Here is a 26,521-nt window from a genome sequence, read left to right on the forward strand (position 1 = left end):
TGCTAATATATACTTTTATATATATTAGCATAAAACAGATTGTGGTGAGTGGGGCGGGGCCGAGGGACATGGGACGTGGGAACAAGGAGGGAGGCCGGCGGAATGATTGGGAAATCAGCGACACCTGCGACCCACCGCCGGTCTCGAGTCCCACGTAGGAGATGGAAGGATATAAAACTGGAGCGACGACAGTGAAGGACCAGGGAGGGCCTGGGCTTTTAGTTTATCTTTTGCTTTTTATTTGTGCGCATCAGTCGTCTATGAGGGGCTGGTGCGCTGTTTTGTGTTTATTTTGAATTATTAAAGTCTTTGATTGTCCGCCGGTTCCCGCCTCCTTCTTCCCGATGATTACGAAGGTTGAATACATTACACAGATATTTTTTGAAAAGTTATCCCTCAATTCTGATCGGTTGATTGGAATGTTGTTCCATGATCAAAAGGATGTCGATCCAGGAACATGCTGTACTTGGTGAAATCACGCTCACCCAATACTGACACCATGGAACATTTTTGCTTGAGTTAACTGCTTATTTAATTTCAATTCATTTTCTTTGAAATAAATGTAAGCTTGTTTAATTCTGATCTTGAACAAGATCTTTTGAAAAAGACCGTGACCAGGACTATAATCTAGTCTTCATAAAATGAAATAATTAAGTTTTATGTATGCACTTTAAAAAAATAAATAAAAAAAATGATTGTGTTGCTTGACTCCTCCCCATAATATGGTGGTGCTCCCCACAGCACCACTGCACAGAAGACTCCACCTCCTCCCGGCGACCAGGTGATGACTCTGACCCCAGACAGCGTGAGGAGATCCTTCAGCAGGATCAATGCCCGCAAAGCTCCGGGTCCTGACAACATCCCTGGGCGTGTACTGAAAGACTGTGCAGCAGAACTCACTGATGTCTTCACAGACATTTTTAACATCTTACTGAGTCAGGCTGTTGTTCCCACATGCTTTAAAACTACCACCATCATCCCAGTCCCAAAGAAGCCATCTCCATCCTGCTTCAATGACTACCGTCCTGTTGCACTTACCCCCATCCTCATGAAGTGCTTTGAACGGCTAGTCATGCACCACATCAAGTCTGCCCTCCCCCCCTCCCTGGACCCCTTCCAGTTTGCATATCGGTCCAACCGGTCGACCGATGATGCCATCTCCACTGCCGTCCACTCAGCACTCACCCATCTGGAAAAAAAGGACTCTTATGTCAGAATGCTGTTCATAGACTTCAGTTCAGCATTCAACACAATCATCCCTCAACAGCTCATTTACAAACTGATTCAGCTGGGGCTCAACGCTTCACTGTGCAACTGGCTGTTGGACTTTCTGACTGGAAGACCTCAGGCAGTACAGGTCAGCAGCAACACAACCAGCACCATCACACTGAACACTGGGGCCCCCCAAGGATGTGTGCTGAGCCCCCTCCTCTTCACTCTGCTGACCCATGACTGCACACCGTCACACAGCTCCAACCTCTTCATTAAGTTTGCAGATGACACGACGGTGGTGGGTCTCATTAGCAACAAAGATGAGACAAACTACAGGAGTGAGGTGAGCCGCCTGGCTGGGTGGTGCAGTGACAACAATCTCTCTCTGAATGTGGAGAAGACGAAGGAGATTGTTGTAGACTTCAGGAGAGCACACACTCAGCACGTTCCTCTGACCATCAACGGTGCGACTGTGGAGAGAGTGAGCAGCACCAAGTTCCTGGGTGTGCACATCACAGAGGACCTCTCCTGGACTGAAAACACTGCAGCACTGGCCAATAAATCACAACAGCGTCTCTACTTCCTCCGCAAACTGAGGAGAGCCAGAGCCCCACCCCCCATCATGTACACATTCTACAGAGGCACCATCGAGAGCATCCTGACGAGCTGCATCACTGTGTGGTATGGCGCCTGCAACGCGTCCTGCCGAAAGACTCTACAACGCATAGTGAGAGCAGCTGAGAAGATCATTTGTGTCTCTCTACCCTCCCTCCAGGACATTTATGGAACACGTCTCACCCGCAAAGCCCTCTGCATCACAGGTGATCCCACCCACCCATCACACAGCTTCTTCAGCCTGCTGCCATCAGGGAGGAGACTGCGGAGTCTCCAGGCCAGGACCAGCAGACTGAAGGACATCTTCATCCACCAGGCTTTCAGGAAGCTGAACTCCTTCCCAAACCTGCCCCCCCTCCCCTCTTCTTCCCCAGGCACCACTGAACTATGAACCCCCCCACCCCACACTAATTATATGATGACATGCACGAGTCACTTGTGCAGCATTGGTCTGCTCACTCACCGCTCACTACCTCATTCGGCATGGAACTACCTCATCAGTCAGTTAAATAAATGCTCTTGGTCACTTGTCACTTGTCACTTTAATCAGACTTAAGATATTTTTAATAAGTGATTTGTTTGCACTAAAAAATCTTTTAACTGCACTGTTGTTCACTTCATTGATTTGCACTATATCTGTCATTTACCTTGCCCTGCTTTATTTAACTTTATTTTTAACTTTTATTTTTATTATATGTGTTTTTTTTTAGGCTTTAATGTTAATGTTATCTGTATGCACCGGGGTCTGAGAGTAACGCAATTTTGATTCTTTGTATGTATGTACTGTACATGTGGAAATTGACAATAAAGCAGACTTGAACTTGAACTTAATATCAATTGTTTATAGGCCACATATTAGGCACTTTTTAGGTTTTTAATGTTTATTTTTCAAAGTTAATGAAAGTGACACCAAAAAAATAGGAACATCATTAGGAAATTATTGGGCTGTGCCAGGGCTAAGCAAGTTACTGGGGCAATAGCCCCGTCAAGCCCCACCCTAGCACAGCTTTAATAGGAGGAATGATCAGATTCCAGAAATTAAGTGTTTAATTAGTTTATATCACCATTTAAAATGCACATAATCAGATCACAGTTACAGTTATCAGAACCCATGATATAATGTCATGTTTAATGTATTTTGCCACCTAAACCTAAAATAATAAAGACACTTATGTTAGAATGCTGTTTATAGACTCATTCCTCAGAACCTGATTTGCAAGCTGATCCTGTTGGGCCTGAACCCCTTCCTCTGCAACCCGATCCTGGACTCCCTCTCTGAGAAACCTCAGACAGTCCAGTTTAGAAAGAGCTTCTCCAGCTCCATTACACTGTTCACTGTATTAGATACATACTAACGTATTAGTACTTTTATTAGACAATATTTTCCATATTGGATTTTACAATTAAATAATAGTTTCAAAGAAATCCGCAAGAGAATGTGCGTCCCAAATCAACAGCGGTGTTTTGTCATAAAACATGACATACCATTAATAAGGCTAGAAAAACTTTGCCTCTATAACAGTAAAAATGCATCTATAAATCAATTTAAGGGGGCAAATAGTGTCCCTTAACGGAAAAGGTGTGACTGCGGTCTAACGCCCGTTTCACACATACTCCGTCTGCGGTGCGTATGCGTTGCGTAATTTTTTATGCACCCATGTTAACGGATTCCAGCGTTCACACTGCATGTGGTTGCGGTCCGTCAATGCTATCCAGGAACAGTTCGTCAGCAGCAGTGCGGCGATCGTTTACGTACAGAGTCTATTTTTGCTGTGCTGCATGCCCTGATTTAAAGTGACAGCGCATTGTTCGCGGTAAAATGAACATGGATTCACACAGAAATGCAGTCATTTCACAATAAATGTATACTAATTAAAGCCTACTGTGTTTCACACGCAACACATGAGTTTTAGGGTTCTGGCTTGATTTAAAACAAGAAAAAGAGCAACTTTAGAGAAACAAGGCAACATTATATATGCACTTTTATAGAGGCAGAAAAACAAAGTTATTTAAGACCCGCTGGATTGCGTGTAATAAAGATTTAAATGCAAAAGGCACGAGAGCTGACTGTTTCTGTCAGTGGTTAGTTGTAATTTTAAATGTTTATGATATCCTAACAAGAAAAGTAGGCTAATGTTGTGTTTAAATGTGCTGCAGCTTGTTTCAGCAACTTATTATAAAAAACTTAGCAGTCAAATGCATGAGTAATACGTTGTTTATATTTGAATTAAAATATGTCTATGAAAGATTGTTACTGTACTGTGATGAAAGAGTATCAAAATGCTTTTTTTTTTATTTGTTTTATTTATTTTTTTAAATGCTTTGATATCAAAATAATGGACAAATTTTGTTTTTGTAGCTTAAACTGACGCGGATCAGTAGCAGAATGCAAACGCGTCCTGTGTGAAAGTACAATGAGTCCGTGCTGCTTCAGCACCACATACGTAACGCACTCGGACTGCAGACGCACTGCAGACGGATTATATGTGAAACAGGCATAAGTGGGGGCTAAATGCCCTAGAAGGTACACCATTGTAAAAGGTTTAAAAAACCACTGGCTTTATTGATTACAGTGTTAATTGCCTGTAGCCTATATTTTTAATAAAATATTTTTTTTTTCTTAAATTATGCCTTGTTAAGCGCGTTTCCATGGGGAAGAAAATGCTTATTATGCAATTCTGCCTGCATGCACACAGAATATATTTTTTGATAAATTCTATAGCATATTTTTACCTTTTTTTTTTAAATCACTGTCTTCATTAAGCCGTGTTTTCTTTATGAAACACGGCTGTTCTTCTAGGCTTATCTTATTTCTTGTAGTTTATTAATAAAGTGTATACCAAATTCTGCCATTTTATACGTCTTAGTCCATTAATAAAGCGATTTCTTTCTATGAGGGATATGCTTAAAGTGCAATTCACCAGGTTATGTTCATATTCTGGGCTTTTCTGCTTGTCTGTATATTTTATTAATGAGGTGTGTACTGAATTTAGTGATCCAATGTTTTACATTAAGCATTTAACTGTACCTTTATAAGCATGCTATTTCGTCCACGTTCAACATAAAACTCTATGAACTGCTCCATTGTGAACTTTACAGCTGTATGAACCACTACAAGCTGTAGAGTAAACAGGAAGTGTTTGTCTGATATCAAATGGTTTTGCGAGAGAAAACAAATGTTTTGTGTTTTCCAATCAAAAAAGTATTTTTTCAGCCACTCTGATTTTTTTCCACCACTAAGAACCTTTAGGGGCTCCGTAGTATCCAAATTATGTTATTAACTACAATTTTTTTCCGTGCAATTGGTAATCAGTAATTGATACTTAAATTTTATAAGTAATCTACCCACCACTGAAAACAAGCAATACATCTGTTATTGCAGTTTTTCATGAAGTGTTCTTAATTTAGTAATATTTTAAAGCTGCTTACTTATTACTACCATTGGTATTGATCTGACACAGTCAATTTTGATTGTTTTAAAATTTAACCTATTTATTATCTCATAATCCATAACATTTCATCAAGATGAGTTTGTATGAATCAAGAGTCTTAATAAGTGGACTGATATTCAGTGTTGCTAACTAACAATAGTCATTATCAATGACCAATCAAAATCAAGCATTTCAGAGAGCCATATAATAATAGTGTTTCTTTGTGTGATGTACTGTATGAATAACTGACCAGAATGGAGCCACATCACGCACAAACACTCAGTGAAATCAAACACTGATCTGAATCTGCTTTAAAGTCAGAGTGCAGTACAGAATCTTACCTCATCCCTGTTGTTTTGTGCATAAGCCTGTTCATTTTCCCCCTCGTCTGCTTTGAAAAAGTAACACATAGTTTAACTCAAATTTTCCAGAGGATGTTTTTCTCTCACTTGAGTATCTGTAGGTGATACTTACCGTTTCAGGAGCTGCCTGATGAAATAGATAATGAAACCAAGAACAGCAGGTAGAATCACCATCAGAATAGTAAAAGGGTAAAGTATTCCTGCTCTTAGACCTGAAGACTGAGCTGAATCTTGAACAGATAAAAAGGGACAGTAATTAGTGTCAATGAATCTGACCATCTAAACTTTAAATACTGAGTCAACACTCAAAACAGAACAGAAGTTTAAAGCTTTCCAATTGCTCAGGACAGTGAACGTTTGAATGGTACTCACTAATGTCAGGATCATTAGAACTCTGGGGTGGGGGTGTGTATACATTTCCTGGATCTTGAGAAATTCAGCAGAAATTAATTAATAGCAAACACGCAAAATAAAGTGAAGGGTTTTTACATAAACATAAACATGTTTATCTGATTTAATTGATTATAGACGCATATTTCTGATTTCAACATACTTTAAACGTCTATAAATGACTCACCAATGACAGTAACGTTAAAGATCATTGTACTGATCTCATTGTCGTTGAACTCTAGACGATATTCACCAGCATCTGTTGTTCTGATGTTCCTGATGGTCAGAGATCCAGTCTCATCCAGAATCAGTCTGCCTCTGAATCTCTCAGTAACTTCAGTACACTGAACATCTGTACAGATCTCAATCTGTTCTCCATTTATTTCAGCGATTTGAATGCCATTAAAATACCATCTAATATTATGTTGTCTGATGTTTTCAACACCATTGTGTAGAGTGACTGACTCTCCCTCCATAACGCGCATTGTCTCTCGATCTGTATCATCGGAACAAAGACCAGAAGAAGAAATGTTGAGATCATAATCATTATCACTAAATCATTAAATGCAAATTTTGTAAGACTATTTCTAAATGATATCAGCATCAACAACACTCACGGTGTGATGACATGTTTTTCTGCAGTCACTTGACCGAGTATTTACAAGGAACTCCTTTTCTTCACAGCTCTTTTTGTATAACAGTACGTATCCACACCTAACAAACACATCACACTTTAATTCCTGGTCAGTAACTAAAATGGAATTAACGACTTTTTTTCTCAAATGTAAAGAGATCTCATGTACAATGGAAGTGTGTCACAGGCGTTTTTCGTTTTTATCAAAATAAACTGTATCAATAAATGATACGGACAAAACACACTAACCGCTGACTGGATAACGAGAGACGGTGGTCCTCAGAAATGAATAAATAAACACAGATTTTGTAAACGTGCTACGTTCCTCTGAATTGATGGCTGGGCAATAAGAGAAAAGTCAATTATCTGGGCGCGGCTCCTCACACAGTCTGCATCGCGATGATGGATGAGGCGACGAAGCGTAGTGACGTTTCTGATTGGCGATGTTGGGTTTGTAAAATCTTTCGTAGGCTTTATATTTTATATCACTGGTATGGTATAATGCCTATTTTCACTGTTACAATTTCAGTGTGAAATGACAGTATATTCCAGGTTAATAATTAATTTCACAGTGTATATTGTAGCTAACTACACTCTCAGCAGTGTTCATTTTGACAGGCATTTTAATTTAGTTTTAGTTTTTATCTTGAGACGAAAATGCTTAATAGTCTTAGTCATATTTTAGTCATTACACATAGTTATTAATTTTAGTCAGTTACCAACATTTATTTTGGTAGCTATTTTATATGTAGTCTTCAAACAAAGAATTTGAATCAAGTAGGCCTATTGCGTTTGGAAAAACTTGAATTAATTATGACAACTAATTTTTTGGGTGAATCGTCCCTTTAACAGTATAGTGAAAAGGGAGCAACTTATAAAAGAGATAGCCTAGTTGTTCAGGTATAATATATTGAATATAGGCCTATATAATTTAGAATGTTTTGAAAAGAAGCAGAATAAGACAGTAAGACACATATTAATTTTTTTTAGATACAATAGGTTTACTTAACATATTTATTTAACATATTTTGTTGGTTAACATTAATGACACGGATAGGTTTAAACGAATGCTGTCTCTTTAAGACGGAAGGCATGCATGTTATACTGACACGTGTTCATCCCGCTCTCTCTTGTGAAATATGGAATTACATTTGGTTCAATAATAATGAACGTAACTTTATAAAACTGAACTTAACTTTTTCAGAAACTAACATATGCCATTACAAAAGAAGACAAACACAATGAAAATGAAAAAAAAAGGGGCTGGGGGTGGGGTTAACAGTGATCTATTCTGATTGGATAGAGAGCTTTTGATGGACAGGTGCTCTATGACCGGGAACTAGGGGTGTGCCGGTACTAGTATCTGTACCGAACAGTTCCTGGGCAAATCCCGATCCCCCTGGAGTGGGGACTTTGGAGTGAATAGGGCATGTGCGTGCCATTAAGTAGTCGTTACCCTGTCAACACACCCATGTGGGGCCCATAAGGGATGGATATGGGCTGGTGAGTGGGCCCCAAGTTAATTTTGTCCGTGGGTTCCAAGGATGGCCCCATGTGGGCAAGCCCAGATGGGCTGAAGGTGGGCTTCACATGGGCCCTAGCTAAAACCTACTTGGGCATCCCAGGTTTCTCCCATCTGGGGCCCACACTAGCTGGGCCCCATGTGGGCTGATTATGGGTCCCTGCTATTATACCCATATGGGTAATAACCATTATTATTATTATTATTTTTGGGGAATTGGAATTTGAACAAATTCAAATTTTCATTCTTATTTTACAGTCAGTCCATACAGTTCTTTAACAATTGTAAGATGTTAATATTTTTGTTACACAGCCAATATCCCCGAGTCTGGTGGACCCACCACATTATTAGGCTTTTAAATCAATACAGCCACAACAATTTATGTAAAAATAGTTAACAGATGTTTACTTTAGCTCAATATTACCAATGGTATATACATAATTTATGGTTCTTATTCGCCATTTACCCCTGTGAGATAACAATTATGATCATATGATAGTTTTTTTTTGTGTGTGAGAAAACATGGAAATTCAATTATAAAAAAAAAAAAAAAAAATAGAAACAAGATTTTTTATCATTATTGGTGCTCATTTCTTAGAACTTTATTTAGAACAGGTGAAAGTGCTTGAAATGTAACAATTTTGTTACTTTGTGTGTGAATAGCAGGTGCAGAAAAAAAAAAACATTCGCGCACACAGACAAGACACAGCAGGCCCAGTTAGGAGGAGGACACAGTTAATAAATAGCGTAACTTTTTCTTTTAGCAAACATTGAAAATGGGTCTCACAGACCCGAACACCTTGGGTTAAACAAGCTAAAATAACAAGGATACCAGTAATAGAATTAATTACATTTTATTTAAGTAAAATTTATGACAACATGCTTTTGCACAGTGTTCCCTCACTGTCACAAACAGAATTATTTTCTTTCCACCTCAAACGAGCCTGAAGCCTGAAGTCCTTGTTGAGGGGTTGACTGTCGGGCCTGTCTATTACCCCCCCGGTCCCTAGCACCAATGAGCCACTTGGAGACCGCCTTCTCGGCATCTTTACGGGTGATTTGGCTGGTCATGGCGTTTTTCTTTAAGCCTCCTTCAAGAAACAAATATAACGGTGACTTAATTCATATGTGCCAACACAACACTCAGCCAGGACTGTAGACAACTATGTTAAAAAAAAGAGCTATATAAATTAAGATTATTATTAGAAATAACACTCTTGAACACACAAGCTAAGCAACTGAGAGACATGTGCGAACACACTGCTCAGCCAAGACAACAAACGCTTCATTCACAATATTTAAAATTGACATGTTTATAACGTTAGGGTATTGTGACACCTTTCTATTATGGGTACAGCTTAAAACATTATCCACATGCACACCTACCATATATTACTTCATACAGTTTTAAGGCCTTGAACTCTCTCTTCCCATTTCGGCCCACAAAGTTATACTGCCTGGATAGGCCATGGTCTAGGAGAAAAGTCATCATCCTTTTTGTGGCCTCGTCAACAGTCCCCCCTCCTATGTCAGTCACAGCTGCAACCTGAGGGGGAACAAAGGCAATACAAAGCAAATTTATCTACAGTATATTGCTCACTGGAGTAAACCACTCAACATGAAAGAACTGCCAGAAGCATGGGTGTGAGCTAGGCGTGGAACGGTACATGTATTCGTATTGAATCGAAATGGTAGGGGCATCACTACTTTGATTAAAAAATAAAAATCAAATGTTTTTAATGGTAGTATTATTTTATACAGAAATAAAGTATTTATAATTCAGATGAGAATAAAGTTAGTGTTAATTAAAATGAAGGAAAACAAATATATTGATCTGAAATATAGCAAATTAACTTTAAATTCATTCAGATACAATTACCAAACATATCTCAAGGTATTTTTTGTCTCTTTATTAATTTAATAAACTAATTATCTAAAACTTGTCAAAAAGTTGTGAGCACACATGGGAAGTTTCGGATCAAATTCACTGCAAGCCCCCCATAAAATTTAATTGAGTTGCACTACCCTAGACTTAACATGCATACCAGTTCGGACATGAAGTTTGGGTTTGCCAGTTTTTCTTCCATGATTTCCACATCCCTAACTGTCTTTAGGGGGAAACCCTCGGGGGTAGAAGAGAAGGTGGTGCCAATGTTGCCACGCTGTTGTAGAAGCGTTTGTAACATCCTCCCCTGGATTTTTTGTGTCTCTTTCATCTCCTCAATCAGTGTTAAGATGCGAACAAACATGTTGCCCCTGATTTGTCTTTGAGAGGTTTCTGGTGACATGGTGACGTGGTGATGGGTTGAAACATCAGTCCATCTCAGGTTACCCAGAGGTGGTGGAAGTGTCGGCCTAGCAGATGATGGTGAAGAACTGAGGGTGGATGGAGGCGGTGGAGGTGTCAGCACAGACCTCCGGGTGGATGGAGGCGGTGGAGGTGTCAGCACAGACCTCAGGGTGGATGGAGGCGGTGGAGGTGTCAGCACAGACCTGAGGGTGGATGGAGGCGGTGCAGGTGTCAGCACAGACCTGAGGGTAGATGCACCATACAAAAATCAACACTGTAAAAATCTCGTACAACAACAAAAAAAATCTTAGTACTAATTTCTCCTAGCTTTTTCTTTTTGACTCAACTTTTGTAAATAACAGTACGAACTGAAAATAAGTTGTCTGTGATAGAAAAAAAAAAAAAAAGTTTAGTTGAGTCAACTTGACATTATTTGTTTTCTGGAGATGTGCTACTATTCTGTAACAAATCTTTTGAAGTTGAGGCAATTCAACATCTTGTGTCTATTCGAAACAAAGGTTCTTATTAAGAATAAACAGGTTCAGATGTTCTAATCTTTTTTGTCAGAAATAAGATTAGTGATTTATTCTAGTTTATGAGGCTGAAAACTTGATCATCTTGGTTTCTTTCTAAGCAACAAATTATGTGTTTTGCTAAACACTGTTCAAAGACCCCAAACTCGCACAAAAAAAGCCAAGAATCAAACCACCCAACCAAAGGAAATGATCATCACCTAAATGGTAAAAAAATTTACAGTATGGAGGTGATTACCTGAGGGTGGATGGAGGTGTAGGCCTGATTTGGCTGCCGGACCAATTGACATCATCCTCATCGTCACTGGACAAAATCACTCGTCTAGAAATTTATAATATACAAGCACATCAATGAGTTAAAGCACTTTAAAAAACAGTTGGTTAAAAAAAAATATATATATACATTTTGGACAACAGATGATACCACTAAACATAGGGTTCGTACACATTTCCACCAGAGAATTTCCATGACTGATCTATATACAGTATGACAACACTCTGGGTACCAGAGAGACACTCACATGGATCCTTAGCATCTGTTCCAACACCCCATTCCACCTTCAGGCATGCACACATCCATTTGTATACATCTCTTTTAACCCTCTAAACATGTGATTGTTACTTTTATTAATTGATTACATTTAATTTTATTATTGGTTAATTGTATATCTGTTGTCTACCTCCCTAGTTTTGACAGCTTTGAGCCAAATACCGTATTTTTCGGGACTATTAGTCGCACCTAAGTATAAGTCGCATCAGTCCAAAAATATTTCATGACGAGGAAAAAAACATATAAGTCGCACTGGGCTATAAGTCGCATTGATTTAGAACCAAGAACCAAGAGAAAACAATACTGTCTACAGCCGCGAGAGGGCGCTCTATGCTGCTCAGTGCTCCTGTCACCTATCAGATCGGCTGCATATTTATCTACCTGCAGTTTGTAATCTGCAGAATAGGATTTTCTTTTGGGGGCATTTTGTTTGCATTCAGTCTTTTTCAGTTGTCTTTAAGTTAATATTTCAGTTAACAGATTTCAGTTGTTTTCAGTTAATGTTTTCAGTGGTATGCTACAGGAGCACTGAGCAGCATAGAGCACCCTCTCGCGGCTGTAGACGGTAATGTTTTCTCTCGGTTCATGTCAAATTAATTTTGATAAGTCACACCTGACTATAAGTCGCAGGACCAGCCAAACTATGAAAAAAAGTGTGACTTATAGTCCGGAAAATACGGTACACTTAACAAAACTCCCACAAAACTTGTCCTTCCTGTGTCATTGGGAAATTCAAATTTTCATCATCCATTTAGTAGTAGTAGTTCAAATACCCTCACCTCTTTTTGCGCTTCCCCCTTCCCATATTCTCTGTAGAATCAGATTCGGTTGGTACATCTGTGTTCTGTTCATACTCGACTAATTTTGTGCGGGCAATTTCATACGTTGCTTTGGGAGACAGACAAATGAGTGGCAATTAGTTTCATTCAGAGCTAATTTAAACCGAACCAACAGTGAACTCATCATGTCAGATAATCTCGTACAAATGGACACCTTACCGAATTTTCTCTTGACAGTCAACTTGTATGTCGCCCAGTCAGTGTGAGGGTCCTGTTGCTCTATGACCGCCTTTGCCATGTTCATTCTTGCTGGTGGCCAGTAGCATTCATCCTCCTCGGGCCCGATAAACCACTTGGTCGGTATAACTGCCAATCCTCCACTATTTATAAATTCAACTATCGCGAAAGGTAACATGCTTAAAGAAAAACAAATACATACAAAAAAAAATTAAAACAAACAATAAAAAATAATAATAAATAGCACACTAGTGCAGGAGTGGCAATGCCACGTATCCAGTCTTGAGTGGCAATAACACCATTTTTGTTTTTAACTCCTCCAAAGGTAACAGCTGCAAGTCTTCAGATAAATTAAAAACAAAAAGAATTCCAAGACATGATGAGTCCATTGGATAGGTGAAAAAGGATTTGGCAGTTTCAAAGAAATTACACAGGACTTTAACAGTTCCAGAATGTGACAAAATGTTCCGCACAATAAGAATCCTTCCCCCTACAGAAAAACAGTCATCGCCACGAGAGGAGGAGATCAGTGTCTGTCCATCATTGTAACGCCTGTATTGTTCCCATGTTGCAATTGAATTAATCAATGGTCCAGAAAAGTGGAGCTGTTTAAGTGGGCTGAAAACTGATGTGGTCTTTTGGCTTGCCACTTTCTGCTTCTCATGGATTCGCCTGACGAGTTGTTGGACAGGGTTTTGAGGCCGACGGACAAGTTTTTTCAGTTTACCTAAAAATGTCTCAAAGGGAAAAGCTGGAACACTATCTAACGGGCCGAAATTTCGTGCATCTTGAGCTAGGTGGATCAATGAATGCATGTTATAGCTGACAAATTCAGCACCATAAATTGCAGCAAAATCTGTTACAAAGAGTTTCAAAATCTCCTCAGCATAGTCACAATTGTCAGGAGAACATAAGGCAGGACTCAGAAGTATTCTCATAGATACTGATAGAAGTAAAAAGTTTCTGTACATTATACTGGGTATATTATTGAGGAGAACAACAGGCCCAGTGTAAAGTAAAAATTGCCGAAGCTCTGTAGCTTTCCATGTGCTGAATTCAAACAAGGATCGTGGTTTCCTTGCAAAATTGCTAGGTAAATATTGCCTGATAGAAACCATATATGCTGACATTACAACAAAAAACTTCATAGATTGCCTGCATTTCAGCGGCCCCTTCAACCAAAGAAATATTAACTTACGCATTGCCCCCAAGCAGACAAGGTGCATATAATCTAACACAAAACTGGTAACTAAACCTATACCCAGGTCATTTAGGGGGGAGGCTGACAGTTGGTGCTGTTGATAGCCTTGCCTGCCAAATTGCTCATCTGTCCTGAGCTCTGCTGATATTTCAGGATAAGCCACCTTCCCATTAATGTACTGGCCTTTTTGAGTGCACCTCTCACACCCATAATAGCCCGTATGGCCTTTGGAGCATTTAAGAAAGGCACGAGCAGGTGCATCACAAATAAAAGCATCAGGTAATGGTACCCTGAAATGTACACCATTGTACACAATACCACTCTGAGAAATTGCTTTCATATCTACAATGAATTCTTGTAAATACTCTTGCACATTTGCGGGTTTGGACACACCAGAGTACACTCCAATTACAAAGACACTACACTCTGGAATTTCCTTAATCATACCCAGAATAGGCCACAGACTCAAACTGGAGCTACGGAATAAGGGCAATCCATCGATGTTAATTCGAAGTGTGAGAGTATCAGTCACATTTGCTAAATGTCCTAAAGATGTTAGTTCAGCTATGAGAGCATTTTCGATTCCAAAGTGGTAGTAGGACCCCCCAGCCATATTCGCCACATTGCAAGATCTGTCAGTTGACATAAGAGTTCTGCCATCCATTGGGATATCAAGACCCTTTCTCCTTAGGATTTTAAGAAGTGCAGACAGCGCTGTTTGTGGTATGTTGAATTCTGCAGCCCACTCTGCAATCCCATGCGAATCATCATCATTGTCATCTTCCAAGTCAGAACACACATCTCCATGCAAATCACAGTCACTATCACAACCAGGCATATCACCTGGAACCCGGTTTTCAGAATCCAAATCATCAAATGAGGAAATGTTAAAATCATAAAAAGAATCGGAGGAATTTTCATCTTCTAAATCAATTGATGAATTCTCAAAACAGTTCTGATCACAAGCATCGTAGAAAGTGTCCATGGAATCTTCGCTTTCAGTATGCTCTAACAAATCATCCAGTTGGTATTCGTTTTCAGAATCATGTGCCAACAAATCATCAATCATAGACTCCTTTTCAAGGAGACGCAAATGTTCCTCCACTTTCGCTGATATTTTCCTCCTTTTAGTTCTTTCTGAACACTCCATTATTCTATATTAAAAAAAATAGAAAATAAAAAAAAAGCATTTTAGTTTTTAGCTATGATTACAGGTGATCGGGAATGACAAACTCTAGAGTACAATTGCAAATCATATAGTTTGGTAAGCTGGTATTAATGTGGCTGATTCTACCATCTGTTCTTAGTAGCCTTCAATTTGATAAGTAAACTATTTGAAAGATAGCATTTATCTCTCTGTTAAGGCCGAACCCTTTACTATCGTGTTTCAATTGATTTCGATTAATATGCGCAAGGGAGAGAGAGCCAGACAGCGCTCGTGCTGTTTGAAGACCGCAAGAGTGTGCGCGCGCGCGGCCGGGCGTGGCTCTCTCTCTCTGCTCGATCGTGTTTGAAGACGGTGAGAGTGTGCGCTCGCGGCCGGGCGTGGCCATAGACAGTAAAAGAAATGGACACAGCGACCCCATTGGAACTCAATTGAGACAAATGAAGCCCAGTTTTAGCGTTTTTTAGCACTTCCGTTTCTGACGCGCAGACTCAAACGAGGCTTGACAACGTCAGCAACCTGTCTGACAGATGTAAATCTTCTAAGTGGCTGTGCGTTGCAAACTGCCATCCTTAATCTTGCAGAGATGGCGAGCTTGAGCGGAGAGTTCTTTGGCGTGAGTGAGCACGAGTAAGTATTCTGATTAATTATTTTGTATAGTATTTTAAAATATAACGCCAGTACGCCATATTAAGTTAATTGCCTGCGAGCTTCTCCACCTGTCTGTACGGTAATGCGACAGAGAGCCGAGTGGTTATGACGCAATCGTTAGCCTATTTTTTACAAAAACTGTTTATACGGGGCCATAATGTAACATAGAAGGTAATGGAGCCCTTTATACATTGTCGTGTATCTTTAGAAATAAATAATGGACAAACAGAGTCTTTAAACGCCTCAGATGTAAAGTTATTCGCTGTCAAAGTGACGCCAAAATGAATGGGAGTCAATGGGAATGCTAACGCAAGTGAAGTTCTGCTAAAAGATGGCAGCCCCCACCCGACTTCAACTTCCGGTCGAGTACCTTGCCCCTTGGGCGTGGCTCTCTCTCTCTCTCTCTCTGCTCGTTCTTATTTTCGCCCAGCAGTCATTCACCGATCAAATGGCGGGACAAATGTTTTTGCTATGGCGGCCGCGAAAAAATGTAGGAAAACCCCTGTATCAGTCGGCCTTTGTAGCTAAAGTGCATGGCAATATGGAACTTAGGAAAACACTGTAGATTAATCCACAATATTAAACGACGCATTAAACAATTCACACGTCGCCTTAATGTAACAGACAAATAAACATATTTATTTAGATAAATGAGTCCCTTATTACTATGGAAAACCCTTCCACGTCGCTATTTGTTCCATTTAAGAGGTGAATTCGTAGTGCAGCAGTTAAACTCCGCTTCTCTGCGTGCTCCCGCGGCCATGGGATGCAAATCCAGGCGGCAATGAGTGCCTTGGCACAACACCCTAGCCGATAAAACATTGCTGACAATCAAATGGACTTTCATCAGTGTTTTTGCTTTAACTGTAAATGCAACAAGTGCAAACATTAAAATGCCACCAGATGGTAAAAGCGGAGAAATGGACATTTTAGAGGGTTTTTTTTAACAGCTTGCTAACTGCCTGTTCGACTGCCTTGCTAACAAGTTCGCAATCAAATCCTTCTAAACAATATATTCAAATCAACCACTCAAAATAAGCTATGCATGATATTTACTTGATAAATTAAACTCGTCTGTTCAACGCATGCTTAACCAGGTTTAATTGTTTACATTCGCGAAAAGCTAGTCCCTGGCCTCTTAACTAATACTTTCCAAAAAAGCTTTTGGTTAACATACATCATACTGTAAAATCATCCCCTGTTTATTATACATTGAAGCAGAGTCTTACCTGTCTTTTGTCCAGTCGACACCGTAATGGATCCTTAACGGACAGCAGACTCAAGGCGGCAAAATTGTTGCTGGGCAAACTTCTTGTGGGGCCCAACAACAAAGCCCACTCTGAGCCCATGCCCAGCCAAAGCCCAACTAGCCCAAGTGAGGCCCATGTGGGCCCCAAGTGGACGTGTTTGCAGGGTAGGAATGCACTTTGCTAAAGGAGCGACATAATTTCCTCATTACCTTCAGCTGAGATATTCCCGTGACAACAGATTCTCTGATGGACATCGACATAAAAACAATATACATTTAATGTTTTAAAACGTTTTATATATATTCGTTTGTGACAAAAAGTGACAAAAGCAACAAATATTGATAAAATTCTGTAGTGCAGGGCAGGGGTCTCCTGAGATCTTCTGTCCTGTAGCTTCGACCCCAATCAAACACACCTGAAACAGTTAATTAAGTAGATTAGGGTTTACTTGATAATTACAGACAGATGTGTTGAGGAAATGTTGCTTTGTTTATTATTTTATGTTTTGTTGCTTTCTCATGCAAAATGAATAAATATGATCCGAGCTTTTTCCAGCTAATATAAGGGCTATTAACCTTGTGGGTCCTGTGTTAATCAAGAACATTAGATCATTGTCTTAAGCTTTTCCAATCATCTTTTCAATTTGAAAGTATGTGTACATGCTTGTCTTACTATGCAGTCTTTTCACTAAATGTAATTTGCTCAAATAATGATCATTTAAAGCATTTAAACAGTTTATTTTAAAACACATAACAATAAACATGTCATACCCCAAAAGTTAATAAAGTGCAACAGAGACATCAATCTTTGGCTCTCTGAAACCAGCCAAGATGAATCACAGCATTGCAAACTTGGCTGAAGAGAGAGAGAGAGAGAGAGAGAGAGAGAGAGAGAGAGAGAGAGAGAGAGAGAGAGAGAGAGAGAGAGAGAGAGAGTATACAAGGTCTAAGGTATAAGGCCACATGGGATTTATTATAAAATTACAAATAGAATAAATAGAATAAGCCCAGCTTCCACCAAAGGCACGAGTGTCCTTTCTAACATGACATGAGGCTGGGCTGGTGTAAGATTAGCATTTGTGGTTAAAAAGTTGTAAAAAAAAATAATAATAATAATTGTTGGTCACCCATTTTAGGTGGCCCTAACTACTTGCATTAAACAGTAAGAATAATGTAACAATGTAATAATGTTATTATCAATCAGAAATTTCAGAAGTGACTTTGAACAATTTAACGGAATCACAAAAAGGACTTTTTGGATTCAAAATCAATTCAACACTTAAATATTTCTATCAAATCTGTCTACTCAAATCTGCAAACCGGGTCCAACTTTTGGCAAATACTGTCAACTTATCCAGACTGTAAATTGGTTCAAAGTCACTAGAAGTTAGTTTTAGGGTTTATTTGTTGCTTTTTGATACAAGCAACTGCTGAAGAGCTAAATAATAATTGTATGAAGCATTCATTTGGATACATGTATCGGCAAGAAGCACAGCCGTATTAAAAGCCATGCTCCATGAGCCCCTTTTATACTTTGAGCACCTGCCACTCCAAAGGTCTCTGCATGGCCCAGGACCAAAGTTCAGAACAGGAAGACTAGATCAAAATATAAAAATTAATCAAGCATTAAACATTACAGACATAGATCACAACAACAACAATTATATATATATATGGTTATAAGTGCACTTTGAAACAACAACAAATATATATGTATATATGGTTATACTGTAAGTGCACTTTGAAATACAGGAAGTGTAGGAGAAGATTTTACAGACAGAGGAAGTCATTCAAAGCCTTGGAATAGCAACAAGAGAAAAGCCCTATCACCTTTGCATTTTAAATGAAATCGAGATAATTGATCATTAGACCTACTGGATTGATGCAAATTGATTAAATGGGAAATAAACTCTGGTGCTAAACCATGCAAAACTTTAAAACATATAACAGCACTTTATAATGAATCCTGCATCGTACAGGAAGACAGAGTCGTTTAATAAGCACAGGATTAATATGTTGTCTCTTCGTGGTATACGTTAAAAGCTGCTGAATACTGAACAAGCTGAGGCCTGACTCACACCCAGATACAATGCATTACAATAAACAAAATGAGATGACACAAAAGCATGAACAATTTTCTCCAAAAAAAAAAGTACACACTTCAACTAAGATATAGATCTAAGGTGGAAAAAAATATTTGTAACTATGGCAGATCAATCAACAGAATTTAAAACAAGCAGAGGAGTGTTTTCGATGGTTTAAATCATCAACATGAATAATGTTAGGATCCTCACAAGTCACGTCCTCAGTCTTCCTCCGTCTGCAAAAAATAATAATAGAAAAATAAAAATAGTGTATAGACAGAAATGTGCAGCATTGTTCTTTCAAATTTGCAAGATTGTTTTGCAGCAGAAGAGCAGAGCTGCTAATATATTTTTAAGTAAGGAATGATGTAAATCCAGATGGTTGTTATTGCTAAATAAATCCTGAAGGCTGATTAGGTGGTTTCGTTTCACCCTGAAAGGGTTTCTTCTGTGTTAACCAGCCGGAGGTACATTTCAAAATATAAAAATGTAATTTTATCGCTTCAGTTTTACTGAGTATGAAGCACTGAAAAGTGCTATTTTATATAGTTATGTTCGAAAACATACAGTCAGTGGTGGCTCCAGGATTTGTTTGTTGGGGTGCTAAGGCGGGGCCTAACAGTTCAGTGGGTGTGCAAAAAAAAAAAAAAAAAAAAAAATTAAATTGTGTTAAATTAATGAACGTCTATAAGTTTTAGTCATCTAAATTAGGATGAAATTTCAGCCACTTTGTGTTTTTTATATACAGCAGCTTTTATATATATATATATATATTAGCATAAAACAGATTGTGGTGAGTGGGGCGGGGCCGAGGGACATGGGACGTGGGAACAAGGAGGGAGGCCGGCGGAATGATTGGGAAATCAGCGACACCTGCGACCCACCGCCGGTCTCGAGTCCCACGTAGGAGATGGAAGGATATAAAACTGGAGCGACGACAGTGAAGGACCAGAGAGGACCAGGCCTGGGCTTTTAGTTTATTTTTTGCTTTTTATTTGTGCGCATCAGTCGTCTATGAGGGGCTGGTGCGCTGTTTTGTGTTTATTTTGAATTATTATAGTCTTTGATTGTCCGCCGGTTCCCGCCTCCTTTGAAATAAATGTAAGCTTGTATAATTTTGTTTTAAGATCTGATCTTAAACAAGATCTTTTGAAAAAGACAGTGACCAGGACTATAATCTAGTCTTCATGAAATGAAATATTTAAGTTTTTTGTATGCACTATAAAAAATATAAAAAATCACTGTATAACAAAATAATTTTGTCAGCTGTACTTGCCAGAATAATTTTTACAGAAAAAATAGTTTTCTGTATAAAAAAACGGTCAAAAACTGTTGATTTTACAGTATAAAGCTGTAATTTACCAACAAAATTTGAATGTAAACCAGTTAATTCAACCACACACACAATTAAGATCTGTTTTGTACCTTTAACATACTGACAACCTCCATAATAATGCAGGGGGTTAAAGAGAAAGTCACATGAAAAATCAAAACTAATCACAAGTAGCTTCGCCACAAGCAGAAGTATATAATAATATTTGTTCTTTTTTACTCTTAAAAGTTAGACTAACTAGCTAGCTAGCTGGCTAACATCTACAAATAAATTACAAAATGTTGTCTTTATTTTGTTGCCTTTGTTGTCTGTTAGACTACTTTAGGCATGTCATATTGCTCATATTTCCCTTTATTGTAATAAGTACTTTTCACTATGCATAGTTGTGGGAGCTGCTCATGGTCTCTTCAATAGACTATTTTAACAGATTCACTCATAAAATACCCACAAGGCCCTTCAACATCTACATTTTTTTATCACAAGTTATTTAATACTTATTTATGTTGATACTAATAAGTATTTATTTTATGTCATGTTATATTATAGTAGTTTTGAATGATCTGTATTTTCAGAATTATTTTAGTCAGGGGCAGAAAATCTAAAATCTCGCCTCTGGCACCAACAGAGCCTGGGCAGGCCCTCTGTGCACTGATTTTCAAAAACAAACCGTTTAACGCGAAATTCCTTTCTCATGTTTTTCACTATATGGGCCACAAGAGAAATATTTAAGGGGATAACGTAAGAAAGTTATAAACCTTTATTAGCATACGTTGAAGTAGTTCTCACCTTGTCTCAGAGAATATGTGCCATTAATGAAGCATTAGAAAGCTCTTTCAGTTTTTTTACTTTCAATTTCTCTATAGTGAATTGACTGATGTTTACAAGCGTAACTCTTTGCATGTTCTTGATTGTGTTGCTTGACTCCTCCCCATAATATCAATTGTTTATAGGCCACATATTAGGCACTTTTTAGGTTTTTCATGTTTATTTTTCAAAGTTAATGAAAGTGACACCAAAAAAATAGGAACATCATTAGGAAATTATTGGGCTGTGCCAGGGCTAAGCAAGTTACTGGGGCAATAGCCCCGTCAAGCCCCACCCTAGCACAGCTTTAATAGGAGGAATGATCAGATTCCAGAAATTAAGTGTTTAATTAGTTTATATCACCATTTAAAATGCACATAATCAGATCAAAGTTACAGTTATCAGAACCCCTGATATAATGTCATGTTTAATGTATTTTGCCACCTAAACCTAAAGTAATAAAGACACTTATGTTAGAATGCTGTTTATAGACTCATTCCTCAGAACCTGATTTGCAAGCTGATCCTGTTGGGCCTGAACCCGATCCTGGACTCCCTCTCTGAGAGAACTCAGACAGTCCAGTTTAGAAAGAGCTTCTCCAGCTCCATTACACTGTGCACTGGGGGCCCCAGGGCTACGTGCTTCGTCTATTGCTGTTCACACTGCTGCCTCAAGATTGTGTAGCAATGCACACTTCAAACATATCATCAAATTTGATAATGACACGACTCTGGCGGGTCTTATAAAAGTATTAGATACATACAAAAATGCTTAACACAGTAAAACACTTTTTGACAAGAGGCATGGGAACGGAGCGACGCCGGTGGAGTACCTGTGCCATTCACCTGTATAGAGTCCCACGGAGGAGAACTGTAATAATACAACGATAAATCAACATCTAAACCTTAGTTCATTCTCAATAAGATCTTCTGTAGACGTCTGACAGAAATAAAGTCAGTCTGGTTATTAATAAGTGGAGCTGCTGATGCTGTTTGTGGGTTGTTTAATCAGATCTTGAGAGATTTCATGTATTTTATTTCAGTTGATTTCATCTAAGTCTGTGTCTGAAGTCAGTTGTAGTAGTTCTTGTGTTTCTCTTTTCTTCAGTGATTCTGTTTGTTAACCACAGCTGTTCATCACTAATTCTCAATCAGCACTTAGTTAATCACTTAATAACTTGAATGCAAAGTTTTAAAACTTACAGGGTTTAAATCAAGGCAATCTGTTTACTCAAACGGTTTGAGTAAAGTTTACTTATCGGGTTTTACAGTGCGATGGACAGCTACATCATACACTGTAATACAGGTAATTTTTTATTTCCAATCTGTGTGGCTCTTTAACTACAATTTTTTCCCATGCAATTGGTAATCAGTAATGGATTCTTAACATTTTATAAGTAATCTACCCACCACTGAAAACAAGCAGCATATTTGTTATTATAGTTTTACTGAAGTGTTCTTAATTTAGTAATATTTTAAAGCTGCTTACTTATTACTACCATTGGTATTGATTTGACACAGTCAATTTTGATTGTTTTAAATGTAACCTATTTATTATCTCAGAATCCATAACATTTCATCAAGATGAGTTTGTATGAATCAAGAGTCTTAATAAGTGCACAGCAAAATCCCCAGTGTTAATTTAACACTCCCCAGTGTTAATTTAACACTCTGAGTGTGGACTCATATAAACACTAAAGCAGTGTTAAAAGTAACACTGAAGCAGAGTTGAAGTTAATGAGATAATTAAGAAGTTAATTGAGTTATGATTAAGCATTATTGAAGACACCTGATGTTAACAAGCAGAATCACCAAACGAGAAAATCACAATTTGTGTGTCACCATTATAGTGTTCAGTGTTTGCTTTAGCTGGGATCTTGGCTTGTAACTTTTGCTTTTAAAGTTTGTATGTCAAACCAAGAGCAAAAATCATTGCGTGTTGATGATTATGTTTTAATGTAATCGTTGTTGATATGAGTCACTGAACTTATTTACAGTCTTTTCTCAAAGTAAAACTTCCATTATTGATTGTCACAGCTTTGATTCCACAATGGAAAAAAAATCTGTATTTTCTATACATTTTGTAGTTATCTCTCTCAAGTGATTCTGATTTTTTTTTTTTTTATTAAAGAATTTTAATTTTAGGCACACACAGATAACAATAATCAGTGTATGAATCTCAACAACGGTGACAAACAACATATTCAGATAAACAGACCAACTCTGAACATCACAAAACTACATACAAAAAATGAGCATAAAAACAGCAAAAATAATATATAGTTAGAATAAAAAGTTAAAAAGACAGTTCAGCTCATAATTTATTCATGCCGCAATGCATGATGGGAGCCATGGATGAGTTTTTATTGGCTACAACATGCTTTTTTGATGGTCACCGTTGTTGTGATGCTCACGCTGATTCCTGATGTCTGTGTGTCTAAACAAAAAATTTCTTTTTTACGTAGAACTAACTATTAAAAACATGTCATACTATGTCAGAAATGCTGGGTTGCTTACTTTTCTTTTTCACTTAATTTATGTATGCAGTAAAGAAACCTAAACTCAGGCATTCAGGTCACTCTATAACAAATAGCTCAAGCCACAATCAATGGCACACATGATTGCCTCTGCTGTGGTCTGTCTGTATGATATAATTCAGTCACCACAGCCACATAAAATCTAAAGTTAATAACTGAAGGGTCAAGATCCCAACTAAAGCAAACATTGACCACTATAATGGTGATACACAAATTGTGATTTTCTCGTTTGGTGATTCTGCTTGTTTACATCAGGTGTCTTCAATAATGGTCAATCATAACTCAATTAACTTCTTAATTATCTCATTAACTTCAACTCTGCTTCAGTGTTACTTTTAACACTGCTTTAGTGTTTATATGAGTCCACACTCAAGAGTGTTAAATTAACACTGGGGATTTTGCTGTGTGGACTGATATTCAGTGTTGCTAACTAACAATAGTCATTATCAATGACCAATCAAAATCAAGCATTTCAGAGAGCCATATAATAATAATTTCTTTGTTTGATGTATATAATTTATGTATATAATGTAATAATTTATTTGTGTGATGTATGAATAACTGACCAGAATGGAGCCACATCACGCACAAACACTGATCTGAATCTGCTTTAAAGTCAGAGTGCAGTACAGAATCTTACCTCATCACTGTTGTTTTGTTCAGAAGCCTGTTCATTTTCCTCCTCGTCTCCTTTGAAAAAGTAACACATAGTTAAACTCAAATTTGCCAGAGGATGTTTTTCTCTCACTTGATTATCTGTAGGTGACTCTTACCATTTCTGGAGCTCCTGTGGCGATAGTAAATGAAACCAATAACAGCAGGTACAACCGCCATCAGAATAGTAAAAGGGGACCGTATTCCTGCTCTTAGACCTGAAGACTGAGCTGAATCTTGAACAGATAAAAAGGGACAGTAATTAGTGTCAATGAATCTGACCATCTAAACTTTAAATACTGAGTCAACACTCAAAACAGAACAGAAGTTTAAAGCTTTCCAATTGCTCAGGACAGTGAACGTTTGAATGGTACTCACTAATGTCAGGATCATTAGAACTCTGGGGTGGGGGTGTGTATACATTTCCTGGATCTTGAGAAATTCAGCAGAAATTAATTAATAGCAAACATGCAAAATAAAGTGAAGGGTTTTTACATAAACATAAACATGTTTATCTGATTTAATTGATTATAGACGCATATTTCTGATTTCAACATACTTTTAAACGTCTATAAATGACTCACCAATGACAGTAACGTTAAAGATCATTGTACTGATCTCATTGTCGTTGAACTCTAGACGATATTCACCAGCATCTGTTGTTCTGATGTTCCTGATGGTCAGAGATCCAGTCTCATCCAGAATCAGTCTGCCTCTGAATCTCTCAGTAACTTCAGTACACTGAACATCTGTACAGATCTCAATCTGTTCTCCATTTATTTCAGCGATTTGAATGCCATTAAAATACCATCTAATATTATGTTGTCTGATGTTTTCAACACCATTGTGTAGAGTGACTGACTCTCCCTCCATAACGCGCATTGTCTCTCGATCTGTATCATCGGAACAAAGACCAGAAGAAGAAATGTTGAGATCATAATCATTATCACTAAATCATTAAATGCAAATTTTGAAAGACTATTTCTAAATGAAATCAGCATCAGCAACACTTACGGTGTGATGACGTGTTTTTCTGCAGTCACTTGACCGAGTATTTACAAGGAACTCCTTTTCTTCACAGCTCTTTTTGTATAACAGTACGTATCCACACCTAACAAACACATCACACTTTAATTCCTGGTCAGTAACTAAAATGGAATTAACGACTTTTTTCTCAAATGTAAAGAGATCTCATGCACAATGGAAGTGCGTCACAGGCGTTTTTCGTTTTTATCAAAATAAACTGTATCAATAAATGATACGGTCAAAACACACTCACCGCTGACTGGATAACGAGAGACGGTGGTCCTCAGAAATGAATAAATAAACACAGATTTTGTAAACGTGCTACGTTCCTCTGAATTGATGGCTGGGCAATAAGAGAAAAGTCAATTATCTGGGCGCGGCTCCTCACACAGTCTGCATCGCGATGATGGATGAGGCGACGAAGCGTCCCACTGGGCAAAGTTACTTTTTATGTCTTTGCTGAAGTTGAAAAGACGTCCACTGAGGAGCCAGAATGAAAGTTTTTATGACGTCTTTTTTTGACGTCTTCTGTACGTCTGATTTAGACATTCACAGAACCTGCTTACAAGGTTAAAAACTAGTTCAAAAGTGGTCAGTAGAAATATTTTCAACATCATTTAAGGTTCATTTAGGCATAACTTTTACTGTTTCTGGACCAAATCAACACTCTTAGGATGCGTTAGATTTAGAGAATTGTTTTTTCAATGTAATTTCCAGACTCTGTGTTTGTCCTAAAATCAAGAAAATAAAATAATCTTTATGAAATAATGAAATAACTGATGATTGAGCATGTGGTAAAATCAACTGCAAATCAAAGACATTAAATCTCTGAAGATCTCAGCAGAGGAGGATCAAACATCTCCACAAACAGCTTCATTAGCTTCACTCATTAGATTGACTTTATTTCTGTCAGACATCTAGAGAAGCTCTTATTGAGAATTAACAGAGGTTTAATGTTGATACGTGATTCATTTGAAGTCACCATTGTGGTGGAAAGTGTTTGGTTTAGTTGGGATCTTGGTCCTCATACTTCTTGTGTTAGCTTGTTAACATCTAAATCAGACGTACAGAAGACATCAAAAAAAGACGTCATAAAAGCTTTCATTCTGGCTTCTCAGTGGACGTATTTTCAACGTCAGCAAAGACATAAAAAAGACGTCCACTGGACGTAACTTTGCCCAGTGCGGTAGTGACGTTTCTGATTGGCGATGTTGGGTTTGTAAAATCTTTCGTAGGCTTTATATTTTATATCACTGGTATGGT

At 38.1% G+C, this 26,521-nt stretch overlaps 2 protein-coding genes across 2 annotated transcripts; both read right to left on the reverse strand.

Moving 5' to 3' along the window:
* Positions 1-10,521: 10,521 nt before the first annotated feature.
* LOC113081388 (uncharacterized) lies at positions 10,522-16,870 on the reverse strand. The gene is made up of 6 exons (XM_026253493.1): positions 16,802-16,870; positions 12,805-14,910; positions 12,538-12,734; positions 12,319-12,427; positions 11,511-11,547; positions 10,522-10,698 (listed from the first exon to the last, which is right to left on the reverse strand). Exons 2-6 carry the CDS (start codon positions 14,904-14,906, stop codon positions 10,522-10,524), a joined length of 2,622 nt encoding a protein of 873 aa, XP_026109278.1. The 5' UTR covers positions 14,907-14,910; positions 16,802-16,870.
* LOC113081389 (uncharacterized) lies at positions 16,301-25,689 on the reverse strand. The gene is made up of 8 exons (XM_026253494.1): positions 25,512-25,689; positions 25,247-25,343; positions 24,817-25,125; positions 24,611-24,664; positions 24,352-24,468; positions 24,219-24,268; positions 16,802-17,002; positions 16,301-16,378 (listed from the first exon to the last, which is right to left on the reverse strand). The coding sequence occupies exons 3-8, from the start codon at positions 25,112-25,114 to the stop codon at positions 16,301-16,303; spliced, it is 798 nt and encodes a 265-aa protein (XP_026109279.1). The 5' UTR covers positions 25,115-25,125; positions 25,247-25,343; positions 25,512-25,689.
* Positions 25,690-26,521: the final 832 nt, after the last annotated feature.

Source organism: Carassius auratus, unplaced genomic scaffold, assembly GCF_003368295.1.
Source record: "Carassius auratus strain Wakin unplaced genomic scaffold, ASM336829v1 scaf_tig00034106, whole genome shotgun sequence".
Classification (NCBI taxonomy): domain Eukaryota; kingdom Metazoa; phylum Chordata; class Actinopteri; order Cypriniformes; family Cyprinidae; genus Carassius; species Carassius auratus.

Excerpts from the sequence above, each read along its gene's own strand:
- LOC113081388 (XM_026253493.1), bottom strand. The coding sequence starts at position 14,906 with ATGGAGTGTTCAGAAAGAACTAAAAGGAGGAAAATATCAGCGAAAGTG. Across the intron at positions 11,548-12,318 it reads AGGGGGAAGCGCAAAAAGAG|GTGGAATGGGGTGTTGGAAC; the intron begins GTGAGGGTATTT and ends GCATGCCTGAAG. Across the intron at positions 10,699-11,510 it reads AACAGATGCTAAGGATCCAT|GTCTGTGCTGACACCTGCAC; the intron begins GTGAGTGTCTCT and ends ATCTACCCTCAG.
- LOC113081389 (XM_026253494.1), bottom strand. The coding sequence starts at position 25,114 with ATGCGCGTTATGGAGGGAGAGTCAGTCACTCTACACAATGGTGTTGAA. Across the intron at positions 24,665-24,816 it reads CTTTAACGTTACTGTCATTG|ATCCAGGAAATGTATACACA; the intron begins GTGAGTCATTTA and ends GAATTTCTCAAG. Across the intron at positions 24,269-24,351 it reads CCACAGGAGCTCCAGAAATG|GAGACGAGGAGGAAAATGAA; the intron begins GTAAGAGTCACC and ends ACTTTTTCAAAG.